The following is a 17,757-nucleotide window of genomic DNA, read 5'->3' on the forward strand; positions in this document are numbered from 1 at the left end:
CTGCGGTGGACACGTTATTCGACTTCTCTTTCACTTAGTTTTCTCATCACTAAAATGGGGATAAAATTAGGTTTAATTGTTACGAAAAGTAGGTAAGCTAATGTCTATAAGCCATTTATATTGACAACAGTGTTTCAATGATTGGTGTTCTTTTCTTCTTAAATCATCTCTATTTAAGGGATGTTCTCCATAACTTTAAGCCCCACAATATCCCTCTTGTGATGACAGAATACAGAAGCTATAATGCATGAGTACAGTGGAGAAATGCTTGCTGCTCTGAGAATAAAACCCCTACCTTTGTGTGCAAAGATTTCAAGAGTTTGCAGCTGGGTGTATGTTTGAGTGTAGGGCCTTGTGTGAGAGACCCCTGTGCTAGCTTTGATCAGCCAGTCTGGCAGGGCTGGATGGAGACATATTTCCTGATCTATTCTGAATTTTTTTTTCCCATTAAAGACATGTCAACTAGTTTTATTGAATTTGTATTCAGCACTTCACTAGTAATACTAATTATCTGTCGATTAGTTCAGTAGAATCAATTTCATATAGCTTACGCTGGGAGTGACGCATCTTGTCTCCTCTCTCAAAATAACAAATGGAGTTTCCTTCTGAGTGTACCCGATTGCTTTTCTAAATATGGCTTCTGAGCTCCCCTCTTCATGAATAATCTTATTTTAAACTCCAAAGTTTTAACTTCTATGATCAGCAGTTGAACCGTAATCTCACCAATGGAAGAATCACTATTTTAGACCTTGTTGTCAAGAAAATGAGTTTTTGCTAAGACTTTATCCAGAGATCTTGTTCTGAGAATGTTTCTTATAACTTGAGCTGTCCTGTCCAGTGCCAGGGGGGGAAAGGTCACCCTCAGCTACCATGTCCAAGCACATGTCGCTTTGTTCTTCCACTCCAAAGACATCAGTGGTTATGGTTTTAGGGTAATGGTTCACTTAGCAAGTCTTGATTTTTACCATTGACACAGATAAGAAGCAGTCATCACTGCATAGAAATTTTGCCATGATAACTACTATTAATATTATACTATTTCTATAGCTGAATGAAAGGGGTAGGGAATATCTGTTGAATCAATGATAATGAAAGAAGGAATGAATGAGAAGAGTTGGAGCTCCATGATGATAGTGTTTCTGTCATTTCTTTTTATTTTTTGGTGAGGAAGATTGGCCCTGGGCTAACATCTGTGCCAATCTTCATCTACTTTAGATGGGACGCCGCCACAGCATGGCTTGATAAGCGGTGCGTCGGTCCGCGCCCAGGATCTGAACCTGCGAACACTGGGCCCCTGAAGTGGAGCACACAAACTTAACCACTACGCTACTGGGATGGCCACATATCATTTCTTTTTTAATATCTTTCCCTCCTTCAGGAACCAAGACATCCATGTGCACCCAAAGGTCTATTTTGGATCACTTTGTAATAAGGATCAGAGCAGGTGGGCAACTTGATCTGAGTTCAAGTTACCCTCCTGAAGAATCATTCTATGGTATGATGGAAAATTATTCTTGTTCTTCAAGGTCACAAGGGTAATAATATCTATTTGTATTGCCCATTTCCCACAAAGGGAAAGATGTAGCCCTTATGTAGTCTTTCTGAAAAAGTTCTCCAGATCTCATGAGGCCAGCAATTTTGGATGCTATCACATAGTGTGTAGAACCTACAAATTGCTTCTGTTTCCCTTTATTAGTCCATCACAGTTCTCTTTAATCCTCACTTTTTCCATTTCATGCTTTCCAGATCTGAAAATCTTTCCAATAGTGACCTTTATGCATTCTAATGATGTTTAATTAGTCTCCTTTTATCCAACCTCAGTCTCTCTCCCAAACTATATTAAAAATCAATGATTGTAACAATTCTAATGATCTGATGTGATGTTGGACAGTTCAAGTCTGGTCCCAGAATAATGAAAAAAAAAAGCAAGACCAATAAAAAGATGTGATACTTTCTTGCCCTAGATTTCTTTGCCATGCTTTCCAAACTTCCGCAATATAGATCGACAGTTGTGTGTGGTTTTTGCATTATCAAGGGTATGAGAACTGTGCTTTGGAGTTGATAGTCAAATTGAAGATTGAAGATGGTTACGTTGACAAAGATAATAACCTTGATGTTTTTGCACATGGTTTTCTAACCTATACTTTTGGATTATCCTTCCCCCTCCTGTAATACAAGCAAGATGGGATGTTAGCAGTCTATGGCTGAAATGAAAACGAGAACATGGAATGAGCAGGAGACAAGATGAATGAATGAAAAGATGAAGAATATATTTCTTTAGAAAAATATGCAAATATACATGTTTTTGCTTATAACATACTCTGTATTAATTTATACATATACATGGCATAAGCATTTCACGTAATTTTGACACTGTAGTACAGTTCTATGGTAAGCTGTTTTGTTGTTATCAGCCCCTACTATATTAGCACAATAGCATCTAGAATATTTCAGCAAGATATTATCACATTTGTACTAGAGCTGCCAGAAATACTCTGTTTTCCATGTTTGTAAACAACAAAAATAGGAACACTACATAAACACTGTGATTGGGAAAGTACCTTCTTTTTGACTCCTCCGTTACATTCAATAAAGGAGACTTAAGCTACTTTAGTATCCAAAATGCATTTTCATTGAAGGAACATAATTTTCTTTGGGTGCACTAAATATGTAACCACAACAAATCAATTTTTTGCCTTTCTAACTAAATCACTTCTAACTAAATCACTTCTGAAAGGCAGTGGCATAAGATGACATAGATGAGACAGGTTTGGAGGGTTTCAATGTATCTCCTCACTTAGCATACTAATTAAATAACAGTAACTCCGATTACTGTCGCAAACTCAGAAATTAATTTCAGGTGCCAGTAATGATACCGGTTTATTTGGGGATTTTCGAAGATTTTATACTGAAGAAATAAAGAGAGATGTGGGAATATAATATTGGGTTTTAATGAGAAACTCTACTTTTATTTTAAATGGACTGGTATATGGTTAAATTTGCAGCAGTTACTTTTTTTTCCCTACTGTTTTGCTAATACCAGCAAACAAGAGGTCAACTACCAACTGATTTCTAATAAGCCCTAGTGAATCTTCCTGGAAAAGACTGAGACCTTGTTATGCTTTGAAGCTGGGTGGAAGGCAGTTAATGGACTTATATGGAGTCTTTTAACTACCAGTCTTAAACAAATTTATCTTTTACTGCTAGATAGCACCCAAGGGCAAGAGGTAATCTGCTTTATAAACCTTGGAGTGATTTGCTTTACAAATCCTGGAGTTTAGGAAAATGGAAAACTCTCTTTAAAGAGTATTCTCTTTCAGTAGGAATTATATTTTTGGCAGTTTTGTGAAAAATTTAGGATAGATTTTTTGTGACCTCCCAATTTATAAATGTCAGCCACCAAAGCACATTCAACATGAAGGCCAATTCCTTACAGCAGTTAGGGCCTGCCCAAGGGACAGGATTATCCAAAACCAAGCCGAGCATCTGATATTGAGAAACCAATGAACAAACTGGTCCATCCTATGTCTTGAGCAAATTGACTCTAAATTTCTTTTTCATTCAAATCATTAAATCTTCCTGCCAAATGCAGTTCTTTTCTCCCACATCCTTAGTCATCTCTGTATTATAAAGCCACTTGTCTTGCAGAGGTCATGTTATAATTTGTGTGGTTTACATTGTGCGGATGGTAAAACATCTGAGTAACATCAGAACTGATTGAAATTAAAAATCAGATCTATAGCCAAATACAGAAATATTCTAATTCAAAGTCTAGAGTTAAAAAGAAAAATATTGACAGTGATTTTAATTTTTCAAAGGTAAAAATGGCTCAAGATTAACCAGGAGCACCCTGTTTCTGAACTAGGTTAATTTAATCGCGTTTTTCTTGGATACTTTGCTTGCATTACTATGACATCTGCGTCTCTGTCCTGGATGAAAGATGGAGTTCACAAGTGTTGCAATGGGAGACTCCATTCCTAGACTGTCTCCCACAGCAATAGTACCAAATATAACTTTCTTCACTATGGACAAATTCACTTAATAATTCTTCACAAATGATATGTTCGACTCCTGGGAGGATGGGAATCACTGTAAATGCATGGTCTGTTTTTCTCCCAGGAGATGAAGGCTCAGTGATCACGATGCTGTATTTGCTTCACATTCAAGCGGATGACTCTTGCTCAATGATTTCCAAAGCGATGACCTCAGCACCCTCGCCGCCTAGGTTGTTGGCGGGTTCATTCCTCGGCTCCTGATGGCAGATGTAAACGGGGATGTCACGGGCCCCAGCTGCGGCCGCGGCGTTGGAAATGGAGCGGTTGTTGCTGCGGCGTCCCCAGCGCTGGTTCCATTGGGTCTTAAATTGGGCCCAGTGACGCTTCAGGGTGGTTTGGACCTGGAAGAGAAACGGGGTCCTTGTTTTCATATAATTGTCAGAAATGACTCGAGCCAAGTTTATGAGTACAATTCTTGGATCTATATTATAAGAGGTTAAAGAGGTTGACTTGTAATTTTGATCTGAAGAGCTGTGTGGCATATGTTCTGGCTGTGGAATATACCATCTTGGGAGAAGAATTTGCAGGTTGGAGAACTGCGTTACCTGCCTAAGCTACCATTGGCAAGGCTATCTGCTATTTTGAGCAAAGCTTTCTTCTGTAGCTCTTATGTCCAATGAATGAAATTTGATTCGGTTTCACCCTCACTATGGCATACACATCATATTAGGGAGAAAGATTTTGAAAACTTTTTATCTGCTACCACCTCTGATAAGGTAGAAGCTTCTATCTAAATCTATTCATTATGGGTCATGAAAATATATACGTAAACCATAGCACAGTGGATTTTATGATAATGGCCTCATCCTGTCAACTTTCCTTTATTCAATGTGGTTTGAGATGGGATGTGCCAGATAAAACTGGTTAATGTAGTGACAACCTTTTAGAATAAAATTTCAATCTCTATCTATTGAAAGACTTCTAATATGTAAACAAACTTATCAAACTTGCTTTATAAATATAATAAAATCTATAATGAACACAAGAGAAGGAGAAGATGCTAAAGTCAGGAAGCTCTAAATATAACAACTACGATAACCACAACTGAAAACAACAACACAGGTGGTAAATTTGCTTGTCTTGCTCTGCTTTTTACCAAACTGAATTTAATTTAGTAGTTAAGTTCATCTTTCCTGTTGTCTCCTAACTTCTTGCTTTCCTCTATAGCTGATCAAAACTAAAAAAATAAAAGATTATTGCTACGATATCTACTCTATGTTTCTGAGAGTCTCTATTGCTCAGTACATAAGACAAGCTTATATACAAAATACTTGCATCAATTTATTAATAAATCCTTAGTTATTTTGCTGCCAAATTTGAATATAACACCTAAACTTTATGGGGCACATGAGGGGGAATCTGGAAATAATATGACATGAGCTAAAGCATGTAACAAGTTGATCGTGGAGAGCCATTTCATCTCCTCTACATTTGTATGAATCTGAAAGAAGATATAAACAATAGTACAACCTATTAATGTTATAAAACCATATGCATGATATAAGGCTGAATGTTTCTGTGGCAAATACATTTTTTCTGTGTATAGCAGAGTGACAATCTTTCCAGATAATTAACATTTATCATATAATTTTAAATATTTTACTCAGGAATAGGCAAAACAGTCAAATGATTCATTGAAAAGCAAGTCAAGAAGGTATGAAACTTGCAGCTGGAGAAATTCATTTTCATACAGCAGAGCAGCTGTAAGGTTCAAGATGAAAAGTGGCAATCAGAATAACTTGGTAATCTGATAATTTGGAATACTAGTCTCTCCAAATTACTGAGGCAACAAATCCTGGGTTTTTTTCGGGTGATGAGTGCTTGAGTTCAAAGCACTTTTTATTTAATTTTATGTAAAAGAGACAAAGACAAAAACTTTAAGTGCCTTGGGTGAGCTGTGTGCCATGCAGCTGAACTTGGCATTGACAAAAGCCATACAGGGGAATAAAGGATGGCATGAAAAGCTTTAGCTACTATTTATTGAGGGTTTACCATGCACCATATTCCAAGCACTTGATTAATATTAACTTATTTAATCCTCACCACAGTCCTTAATATTAACTTATTTAATGCTCACCACAGTGCTATGCGAAGGGCACTACTATTTTCTTCACTTTACAGATGAGGCTGAGGCTGTGTAATGTGTCCATGATCAGACAACTGGAATGTGGCAGAGTCATGATCCCAGGTGAAGCCTATGGCTCCTGACCATGCCACTTGGCCGCACCATACACTGTAGAGCGCTGACCATTATGTCTAGAACTGAACTGAAAATAGGATTTGTTTCCTGTGGTCATCGCACAGGCAGGACGACAGCATTAAGAGTCCGAGCATACGCTCCAAAGACTGCGTCCTTTGGGTTTCAGTCCCAGTTTGTTTGCTGCACGTTTTTTTCTTTACCTTCTTGGAGTTCTCTCCTTTGTAAAAAGGGGAGCATAACACTAATTCAAAGACATATTGGTAAGATTTACTGAGGTTATTTAAATCACCTAGTGTGGTGCTGGCCATAGCAGCAGTAATTCTCTTTTTTTCCTCTTCTCTACCCACGCTGACCCCCAAGGATTTTCCAGTCAACGTGGCTGAATTTGAGAGAGTCAAGTATCTCCCTTATTATTATCCAGTGCTTTCAGACTCCTGTCTGGCTTGGTTCTTTATTAGGGCTATTTACTGGTTTGAAATTGATTCATGCAAGTATTTTGTTTCCTATGGTTTTCTGAGCACGTTACTAGAAGAGGCACAAAATAAGCTGTAATATGGATAGAGAGAAAAGGATGGATTGGCAGAACGGAAGAGGTAGAGGTGAGAAAGAATGCAACAGTGAAGAAGCAAATCAAGGAGGACAGTTTGTCTACATCTAGTGCTGAATAGCTGAGCAATTGACTAGTTTGTTTACCCTTTGAAACATTTCTGTCTAGAGGTCAAGACACACGGAGAAGACAAGGTCTGAAAGATGAAGTTGTTTTACTCTTTATAATCAAAACCATGTGCTCCTTCACACACATTGGCTTCTTGCATTCAGCTATTGCCATTCAAAATAGCAATGGGGTGACATACAAATGGGTTGAACTTGATCAGGGTTATTCTCTTCAGAAGGAATTCAATCCACACCAAAAGTGACCTGAAGTCTTGGTCTGATGGTTTTGCCCTTTAGTTATTTCCCCAAAATGCTTCCATTTTAGCCACTTGACCAAGCACGTATAGGGAGGATTTAGTGTCCAGTAAGCGTACTTGGACACCAGACCCAGAGATGGGTCAGTGGGAAGATGGGAACATTCCCATCATTCCACTGCTTTTGCCTGAGTTGGCTCATCTCTCTGCTGAAGTGGTTCTTAGTCACCTATTGACTTGACTTTATTCTCCAAACTGGCTGTCTCTCCCCACCAGCTATATCATTTCTTCCCATCAGGCCTCTGCTCACTCTGTTCCCTCTGCCTGGAATGCCCTTCTCTCATCCTTCACCAATGCCAAAACTCCTTTTTCAGGACTCAACTCTACTGTCATCCCAAGCAACTTTTCTTGACCCCCTAATACGGAGTTAGAAGTCTCTTTTCTGTGCCGTTATTTCACTTGTCCATCTCCTCATTATTGATCTTACTACATTATATTATAATGATTTGTTATGTCTCTCTCTCCTCCTGTACAGTAAAATCCTTAAGAGCAGGAACCATGTCCTATTCATCTTTGTATTCCCAGAACCTGCCATGCTGTTCAGCATATAGCAGTTATTCAACAAATATTTGTTGACTGGTTGTCAACATCCATTGTAGAATGAGTTTATAACTCTTTCAAGAGTTATAGATCGTCAAGAAAACAATCATCCATGACTGTATTACGATTAGTGCGTTGGTATCCAGTGGCATTAGGGTGAGGGTGGTGAAAATGTCTAGAGCGAACCAGAGAGAGAAACTGAAGTTTTCTTGCTCACAACTCAAAACTGAGTTTGATATAGGACTTAGTATCACTGGTTTTTGAGAACTTGAATTCCTCCCTGAGGTGAATTGTAAGCCACTGGAAATTAGATCATCTACAACTGGTAGTCGATTGTCTCTCATGCTATGGTATGTGTTTTTGGGAATTGCTCTTGAGCTCCCATGGGTTGCTACTTTTGGAAATTATCAGAAGCAAACACTTGTCATATTGTACCAGCAACCAGCTGGGCAGCAGAGAAAGGCTGTCATCGGTCAATATCGCATCACCCTTCCATTCCTTTTCCATCTATAGGATCATTTCACTAGGTGTCATTTGATGCCTTGAAAAAAAGTACTGAACTTTGGATCAAGAAGCTGACTCTGCCCACGTTAGCTATGTAATCTCGGGCAGGATGCTTAACCTCTCTGAGACTCCCTTCTTCAATACAACTCTTCCACCTCACCTAGCTGTTTGAAGGATGAAACTATTACAGTATATATCAAAGTCGCTTGTAAGCTTTAAAGTATCATGCAGGGCGGCTACTGTTATTATTACTATTACTATACTGTTATTATGGCAGGTTGCTGATCTTAAGTCTTTAGACTAAAATGACTTTTCTGACAAATTTTTTTTTTGGAGGCCAGCGGTGCTAAGAAAATAAAAAGAGCTCTCAATTACTCACATAGATTCTGATCTCACATTTGATTGTCTCTCATACATTCTAAACCAGGTCTCCACAAAGAGTGCTCTATAACCTGGGCTTGTCGCTCCCTGTGAAATATCTGATAGCGATGTAAATGAAAGAGTTTTCTTTACATTGCGGTTTGCACTGGGAAAATGGTGGTGTTGGATCTTTTGGGAAAGGGGAAGAAAACACTCTCAATGGGAAGATCATCTCTAGTGATATATTTTCAAATACAAGTGCATTTATTAAAGTATTAATGAAAAGGAGTTCAGACTCCCCTCTTCCCTCGTTCCCCTCATCCTCCACCGCACTCCCCAGGAAGATTCTGTGCTTCCCTGTCTAGTTTCTGCGCTTTTGCTTTGCAATCTGTGCAGTACGGAGAGCTACAGAATTCAAGAGAGACTAGACTGATTGTATCAGAAAGTACTGATATGAAACCACTACCTGAATATATCTGGGAAAGAGCATCCCTACTGAGTTATACTTTCAGATAAAACACAGGTAAATTTTACTTTTTGCCATGCAATGAAATTCCTCCTTTAACACCTCTTCAAGAATCTAGTCAATATCTATATTGCTTTCCAATTCACTTTTGGACTTTGGATTTGGATTTCTTTGCAATGTATTTTCCTCTTGTGACTAGAAAAGAGGTGGCATGGCTTTATTTGGGTTGTACTGTCTATTAAATGTAGGTCCCTAAATGCCAGGTTTATAATCTAGGAACCATCAAATGCTCTGTTAAGGAATTAGGAAGTCTACTGGTTCAGCGTATTTTTGGAGACGCAATGTCTCCAGACAAAAGAAACTGATAGTTACTGCAGATTCAGCATCTCTCAAATACCAACATTGTCTTTATAGCTAAAACTTACACTGATATTTAGAGGTATCTGAGGCAGATGCTTATAAGTTTGGAGTGAGTTTGCAAAAGTGTCCAGCAGAAAAAAAATAAAGGTTTTGTTTCGCCTCAGCTGTCCTTTTAAAATTAGCCCCATTGGAGTATTCATGCATATTAGTGAAGTACCCAGCCCAGCGCGAGGCCAAAGGGTTTGAAGTCTATTTTAATATTTTAAAATTATTATTACAGTCATGTGCATAGCTTTCTTTAATTGTATTACAGAATTATAACTTATCTGCTTGTGTGGAGATGGCAATCTGCTTCAACTTGTAAACCAAATGTTAGGAGTTGCCAATGGGATAAAGATAACATACAAAGTTTTGAATTATGTAAATTCCTCACTTGTTATAAAAGAAATTAACACAGATGATGTTCAATTTCCCCTGATCGTGTCAATTTATGTATTGCCAACTATAAAAAATAGAGCCCTGGTCTGACAGTTTGAAGACAGAATAATTCCACCTGGCTCTATTATTAACCAGTTGTCTAAGGGTGGTATATTTGGGCCCCAGTTTATACATTTGTAAAAAAGAAATTCAGGTTGGAGTCTCCTTGGTTGGGTTTGAATGCTTTTGTCTTTGGCCTTTGTCTTCCTGTTAAGTTCATTATAAGCACCAATGGAAGGTGGGATTTATCCCAGAAGTTTTGATTCAATCAATGAAAAGATTTTAAGGCCTCCTCCTTCAAACCTTCACTTGCTGCCGCCACAACTCAACAGACTTGCTGCAATCTGAATTTAAGATTAAAAATCATGAGTTTTAAAAACACTTTCAATTCACTTGGAAGTTAAAAAGTAATTGCATGCTTTAAATATTTTTATATGACTTTTCAAAGCTGGGTCCCTATTAAGCCCTATTAATTAGATGCTGAAGGATACTTCTGAATATTATTCACAAAGTTATAACTGATATTTTTTTCACCTTTTTGGAGGACTTAGCAATATCTCTACTGGTCTTTATCTTACAGAACTTTTATCTTATACAATTTATATGCTCTATAGTGGGAGGTAATTGAGTACTCATGATTACAAGATCAGGGCTTTCTAATTCCTTTTTACTACCTACTTTCCTATGTTTGGAGAAGATTTCTTCTAAAAGACAACAATAAATTAGTGTTTCAAAGTGTTGAATAAGTAGTATGACACTGGCACCAAGCAACTGGAAAGGAAGGTAGTGAGCCAGTACAAACGGACTGGATAATGGCCCTGCCCTAGTGAGGAGCTGGGTCTTCCAAAGGGAATGGAGGCGTGACTTCTCTTTCTATGGGGATCCAGAATAGCTTTCACTATTGCTGCTCAGGGTGCTGACCAGCTTAAGGTGCAAGCCAAGGAAATCAGAACTTAGCTGCCTGTCTGGATAATATCTGCAATGGTACCACACAAGCATAGATAAGATTCAGCTTGGAGTAGTGGAAAAAGGACAAGCCTGCTAGTCATGAAGTCCCGTGAGGTCAACTGTAGAAATGAGAGCAAATGAAAAATGTACGAGGCCCTTTGGGAACCATAAATTGCTGGCTTTACATAAACAAGTGATGGTATCATGTGAAACACATGCTTACCTCATTGTTGCAGAAGCAGTAAATCATCGCAACGAAGAATCCCTAAAAAGAGGAGGAAAAATAGAGTTGAAGTTATTTTTGTGTGCATTACATTGTTTGGTAATCAATATAAACAGACACCTTGGAGACGAACATTTCACTACTGCAATAGCAGGTCAAGGCTCAATGAAAAACAATTACTACCATGCATATTCAGTGCCTCACTATAAAATATTCCATTAGAAATGCATTTTTCTTGTTAGGATTCTATCGTTTGGCTAAAAGGAAAGCTCTAGTCAATCTGGTTAATATATTGCTGCCTTTAATATGGAGATTTATAGCTGATATGCTGATTATAGTGGATTTGAAAAGAATTGTTGTATTTAAAAAATTTTAAAACTGAGATCTTGTAGAGTTTAGTAGAGAAGACTTCTGCAAGCACAAGTGTCACAGTGCATGGCTGTGGGCCTGACTGTGCCCTGTGTCCTCATGGTGAACAGTGCAGTACTGTACCCACAGCCAAGTTCATCTCTCAAATAAGGACACGGACTAGGTAACCTCTGAGGTCCTGGTCACTACTCAGAAGATTCCTTGTGTCTAAGCTTTAATTATCTATGGAAATGGCCAAAGCCATAGCTCAGATTATTAAAACAATCCCTAAATTTCAATTTTAGCCCTATTAACCTTGACCTCCTTCTTCACATTAAGCCTCAGCAGTAGAAAATAAAATTACTTCGAAATTTATAATTGAGACAGAAAACTCTGGCCTAAGAGCCTGTAGCAGACACACTTCTGCCTTAGGACCCTCCATGCTCCACCTTGCTTTCAAAATACTTAGCACTATGCCTTCAATGGGGCTTTGGATCTGGGGCAGAGTGAACGGAAACAGGGCAGCCATTCTCCACTCTTGTGTGGCAGACACGGGACTGCCCGGTGCAGCCCCTGAGAGCCCACTCCATTCTCTCTCCATGAGGAGAGACCTGGATACTTCCCTTTATAGTCACTGAACTGTGATGGATGGATTCCTGACATCCCTCTGGCAAATGGAGGGTGACAGAGCAGGAGGCATAGACAGCTCTGTGCAAATTCATTACACTCTGGGATTCAATGTTTATTTATGGAAGGAGGGTCTGTAAATTACTGTATGGCTGACCAGGGAGAGTATTCCTGGGTGGGAGCAGCTGAAGACCCTGGGAGTCATGGGAAAGCAGAAGCAACAAAGGGCCTCACAAAACCCAGTTTCCTTCATGGTTTTGGCTTGGCCTGTTGACTTGGAGGCTGTAAGATATGAGATTTTAGGTCATGGGCTTTAGATTTAGATCTCCTGACTTTGCCACTAACCAGAATAGTCCGTTTCCTTATCTGTAAGATAGGCATAATAATACTTAGCTTACACATTAGGTGCCTTATTTTTGATTAGACAATGTGAGAATGTCAGCCATATCCATTCTTTGGAGTCTGCCTGACATTGTAGGAACGGCTAAACTGATAGATATTCTAAGGTCCTGACCTCTCTAATCAGCGCCGAGGCAGTGAAATGAAGTAATAGGGAACTGGGTTCCAGTTTAAGAGGGATATAGCTTCCAGCTTGGGCTCCAGCAGAGGCATTTCATACTGGTAGAAACATCTGCTTCTCTACTCTTGTGTTTTCATGGCATTAGCGACTGTGTTGATAGTAATCCAGGTTGGGCAACTGATTGGCATTGGTTATGTTGGTCTTCAAAACTCCCCTCAATAAAGCAAAAACAAATGTGGCCCTCAAAATACTGGGAAGGGGAAGGAAATGTTGAAAGGACTGTGGAGTAGAAGCTCTGTCCTCAGTACTGTGCGATGGGTTAGTCTCTGGACAAATATTTGTCCTCGTAAAGATATGTTCTCAAAGCTCATACACCTCCTGTTTCCTTCCTTAATTTTAAGGTTCAATAAATAGGATAGGAGGCAATGAGAAAGAGAGGAACCGTATCCCTTCCAGGTTACATATAGTCGATAGGGTCCTTCTAATCACAGACGAGCCCCAGAAAATTGATCATCCTGCAACAACTAGCTGAGCTAGTAGCTGAATAAATACACCATTGACTTCCTTACCTGGAAATGAATCAGAGAGTGCATCAGGTAATCATAGATTTTCCCAAGCATCTTGTTGGAAGGTCTCCAGGGAAAGACGACAAACTGGATTCCCAGCAGGGGCACCAGGATCAGAGTGGCCCTCACAGCCTTCAGGTACATGTGTGATTCTGCCTCCTGGGTTTCCCTCATTTTGCTCACAAGCACCCGGACGATGTTGAGCAGAAAGAAGAAGTTGACCTGCAAAGATATGATGTTATGAGCAAATCACCCAGGTCAGTACCACTTAAGGACGCTCACTTTCTTTGATTCTTGTTTATCCAGTGTGGGGAGCAGACATCACCTACGCAGGACATGGGACACTGCCTGAGAGGTACTATAATTTGCTCAGCATTGCTGGGACACCACATATAACCAAAGAGTATAACCAAAGACCCCTTTCAGACCTGAATTAACAGCCTCCTTTTTTTTTTCCTAAATGAAAAAATATTTTCCTGTACACGTAAATATATTAGGTTCAACTCTAACGAAGTTCAGCTCTTTGTTTTGATTTTTATAATTTTTACAAAGGGGAGGCATAAATGACACTTGTAGATCTTGCTTTCTTGTCTTTTCATTATGAAGATTTTCCCCGTAGCCAGGACAACTTACCTGAAAGTGAAATGAGGACTGAAAAATTTATCTGTAAAGTTCACATAGTGGAGACAGCTAACCCAGCCTTCTTTTGTAATAACATTTTTTTAAAGAAAATAATTCATTCAAGTATAATGTGCATTCAATAAAATGGACATTTTAAGTTTACATTTGAGAAGTTTAGACAAATTAATGCACCTGTGTAAAACTCCAAACAAGAGAAGAACATTTCCATCACCCCAGAAAGTTCCTTCCCCCTTCGTAGTCAACAACCTCCTCTCCCCACCTCAAGCAACCACTGGTTTCTATTACCATAGAAATGGAGTATTATACAGTATGTACTCTTTTGTATCTGGCTGCTTTGGAGTATTATATAGTATGTACTTTTTTGTGTCTGGCTTCTTTGATCTGACATAATATCTGTGAGATTCATCTATGTTGTGTATATTAGCATTTCATGCATTTTTATTGCTGAGTAGTACTCCATTATATAAATAATATACATAATTTGTTTATTCATTCTCCTCTTGATGGAAATTGGAATGGTTTCCACAATTTGACTATAATGAATAAACATGCTATGAATATTCATATACAAGTCTTTGTGTGGACATATATTTTCATTTCTCTTTAATAAGTATCCAGGAGTATAACTGCCTGTTCATATGGTAAGTGTGTGTTTAACTTTATAAGAAATTGCGAAACTTTTTTCCAAAGGAGTGGCTTCATTTTGTGTTCCCTCCAGCACTATATGAGAATTCCAGTTGCTCTTCACCCTTGCCAACACTTTGTATGGTAACTGTTTTTTTTTTTTTTTATTTTTTTGCTGAGGAAGATTTGCCCTGAGCTAACATCTGTTGCCAATCCTCCTCTTTTTTTGCTTCAGGAAGATTAGCTCTGAGCTAACATCTCTGCAGTCTTCCTCTATTTTATATGTGGGTCGCCACCACAGCATGGCTGATGAGTGGTGTAGGTCTGCACCCGGGATCCGAACCCGTGAACCCGGGCCACCAGAGTAGAGTGTGCCAAACCCCACCACACTATGGGGCCAGATCCTGGTAACTCTTTTTAATATTAGCCATTCTAGTGAGTCACAAACTACTTTTGGCTTTGAAGATTAGTTTTGAAACCAAAGTTGTTTTAAAATTTAATCGATAATTTATTTAAAAATATTTAGACTAGTATTTCTGCCTGGAATAGAAATAAATGTTATGGACAAAAAATTCAAGAAAGGAAAGAGATCTTATTAATAATTGAATTCTTATGGGGTGTTGTAAATGTTCAAGACCCATATGAGTGGGTCCTTGTGAGGACAGTTGGGCTAGTAAGTACATCACCACTCTGAAAAAGGGCAAAAGAAATAGAATTTGCATTGGAAAGGCCAGGAAAGTTAGAAGACAGTCTGGTGATAACCCAGTTTGATCAGTTACTAATGGTCCCTTCTTGAGTGCAAGAGCAGAAGACGGTCTTTGACTGAGACTGTTTTTATTTTTCTTACTCTTATCTGAAGAAAACACCATCATTGAGGTTAATGGGAAAAATAATGTCTAAATATTAAATTTGATGGTTCTGATGCTGGCCAACATATAGTAAACCATGGGTGGAAATAGAGAGCTTGGATATAGATTCAGACAGTCATATCCTCCCCTACCCAAATTTCTTACTGGTCATGTGATTTGGGGTGAGTTTGCTTGAGTCTTTGGGTCTAGTTTTCCTAATAAATAATGTCCTGATGTTTCTACTTTGAAGGGTTGCTATTAGGAACTGAATGACAATGTATGTGAAGTGCCTCAAGTACTTTAAGTGCATGATCAGTAGTAGTTACGATGATGGCTCATGTACCAAAGATGAAATAGAAGTTGGTTTTGCTTGGCAGAGCCCAGGGAAAAAGGTGAAGGGGACTTTGTGGTCTCTTATTCCACTAGCAAAAACCTTTTCCCCATTTCTCAGCCCCTTGGTCTTTACCTTTAACTAGGAGAATTTAGTTATAGACTTGTTTAAAAAAACCCTATATCGTTATTATGGCATGTATAGAAATGAGCTTGCTCCCTGCCCCACATTGTATTAAATAAAAATCACTTTTTTTATTTGAAGACTCTCCGATAAAATTGTTCTTATTATAGATTATCATTAAATTAACTTCATTTTGAAGTTATAATACATATGTTACATAGAACCCTCTTCACAAAAATCCCCATAAAGAGATAACACTATTAATAATGGATGTAAAAAGCAATTCTCACCACTAATGCTGCCATGACAGGGCCGTGGATGATGTAAAGCAAATGAGTTTCCACACTCAGCCAGCAGCTGAAAAAAAGAGGAGGAATACATCAATGCAAATGCATTTTATTTACATATCTGTTAACTAAAACCCACCATAATACTTACTTGTCGTTGAAGTACAGCGCCCTAGTAATAGCATGGATAGTGGTCGGCACCAATGGGAATCCTAAAAATGTGAAAAAGTACAAATCACACCTGGTTTCTCGGTCATAAGCTATAACTACAGTTGCATGGAAAATGGTAGTTTACTTTCAAAAATAGTGGCAAATTTAATGTCTCTGTCAAGATATGTCCCTGAAGTTTTCACACAAATTATCTTTGGTTAAACCAGGTAAAAATGCTCTCAGTTAGAACATCATGTGCTTTCAGAAAGTTTGTTTAAGAACATCTAGATAATTATAAGCCTTTCTCAAATGATCCAGTGTGGTAGGTCCATTATTACTCTCACTATGACTATTACACCACTGTTAGGTTTGTGGTGATGATGATGATCATGACTACTAACTGAGACTCAGCCTTTCACTGTGTGTGAACTGGGCTCTCTTACGGAGAGGAACTGGGTCACCTTGGAGGGATTTGACCCGGGACAACATATGGAAGCGATAGTCTGATTGTTCTGAAAGCCTTGTTGGTGTTCACAATATTTCTTTTTGGCTTTTTGCTTTTCTTTCTGTTTCTATCATGTGCATTGATCCTGTTTTCTTTCAGTAAGAACACTTCAGAGTAGCTGGTGCTTTCCCTACCCTCTGTAAGTTCCGGTAGCAGAACTTTATTAAGGCAGCTTAGTATCTACTTCCCCGACTAAACTTGAAGTACTAGTTAAAAATGATTTGGCATTTATAAATGAAACAATGGAGATACTTACTGGAAATGCATCCTGTCAGGTTACATCTTTTTAAAATCAATTTTTATTCTACAAATGTAATCTAGAGAAAAGCTGTGATTTTTGTTAAAAAAATTCTCTTTTCTCAGATGTACCTATGCACAATAGAATATGGTTTGCTTTGGTTGAGACATTTGTAGAAAGAGTTTTTAAACTACCAACAGATTAAGAAATGTCTCAGAGTGAATTATACCTCCACGCTTTTATTTTCTGTGAAATATATGCAAAAAGACAATGCCTCAAAATATTGAGTTTTCACCTAAGAACAACCTCAGCTTCTTAACCCATGAAGCACATAATTCAACAGGACCATCGATTAAATGTTTGACCCGAAAAAATTTTGAGTTTGACTATTTACAGAAACATAATTGTGTTTTATTCACAGCAATTCTAACATACCATTTCCCCACTTGGGTTTAAAAACAGAAATTCATTCTCTGGATTTATTCTGAAATACATATTTTAGAACTAGACAGCAAGAGAGGCATATGGAGATCTCACTGCCACCTTATCATTTTGTAGAAAGGAAAATATGTTTCTCACTTAATATAGAGAGGAGTGTAGACCCCATCTGCTAAGTCCTGGGGATTTTCACCTTCCTCTAGCCATGATGCCTTTTTATGCTGTTTGCCTATTCTTTCCTCCTCCTCTTCTCCCTCCAGGCCCCAAGTGCCATAACAACACTTCCTTTCTACTAAAGATGGTGAGGGTAAGAATAATCCTTTCTGCCTAGGATTCTTTTTTTAGGGAGACTAGATAAATTCTATTTGTTCATTGTAAAAGTCCATGGGGGGGATTTTCCTAGTTTGAT

General features: G+C 38.4%; 1 protein-coding gene across 1 annotated transcript in view; it reads right to left on the reverse strand.

The window, feature by feature from the left end:
- Window positions 1-3,746: 3,746 nt before the first annotated feature.
- The window catches only part of CALCR (calcitonin receptor), a 57,206-nt gene continuing 43,195 nt past the window's right edge, over window positions 3,747-17,757 (reverse strand). Inside the window, exons 8-12 of the mRNA XM_058568624.1 lie at window positions 16,169-16,229; window positions 16,021-16,087; window positions 13,166-13,384; window positions 11,102-11,143; window positions 3,747-4,396 (exon numbers count right to left, since the gene is read on the reverse strand). Of these exons, the coding sequence (XP_058424607.1) occupies window positions 4,163-4,396; window positions 11,102-11,143; window positions 13,166-13,384; window positions 16,021-16,087; window positions 16,169-16,229 (623 nt within the window). The 3' untranslated portion in view covers window positions 3,747-4,162. The remainder of the gene's footprint in view (window positions 4,397-11,101; window positions 11,144-13,165; window positions 13,385-16,020; window positions 16,088-16,168; window positions 16,230-17,757) is intronic.

Source organism: Diceros bicornis, chromosome 3 (genome assembly GCF_020826845.1).
Source record: "Diceros bicornis minor isolate mBicDic1 chromosome 3, mDicBic1.mat.cur, whole genome shotgun sequence".
Taxonomy (NCBI): Eukaryota; Metazoa; Chordata; class Mammalia; order Perissodactyla; family Rhinocerotidae; genus Diceros; species Diceros bicornis.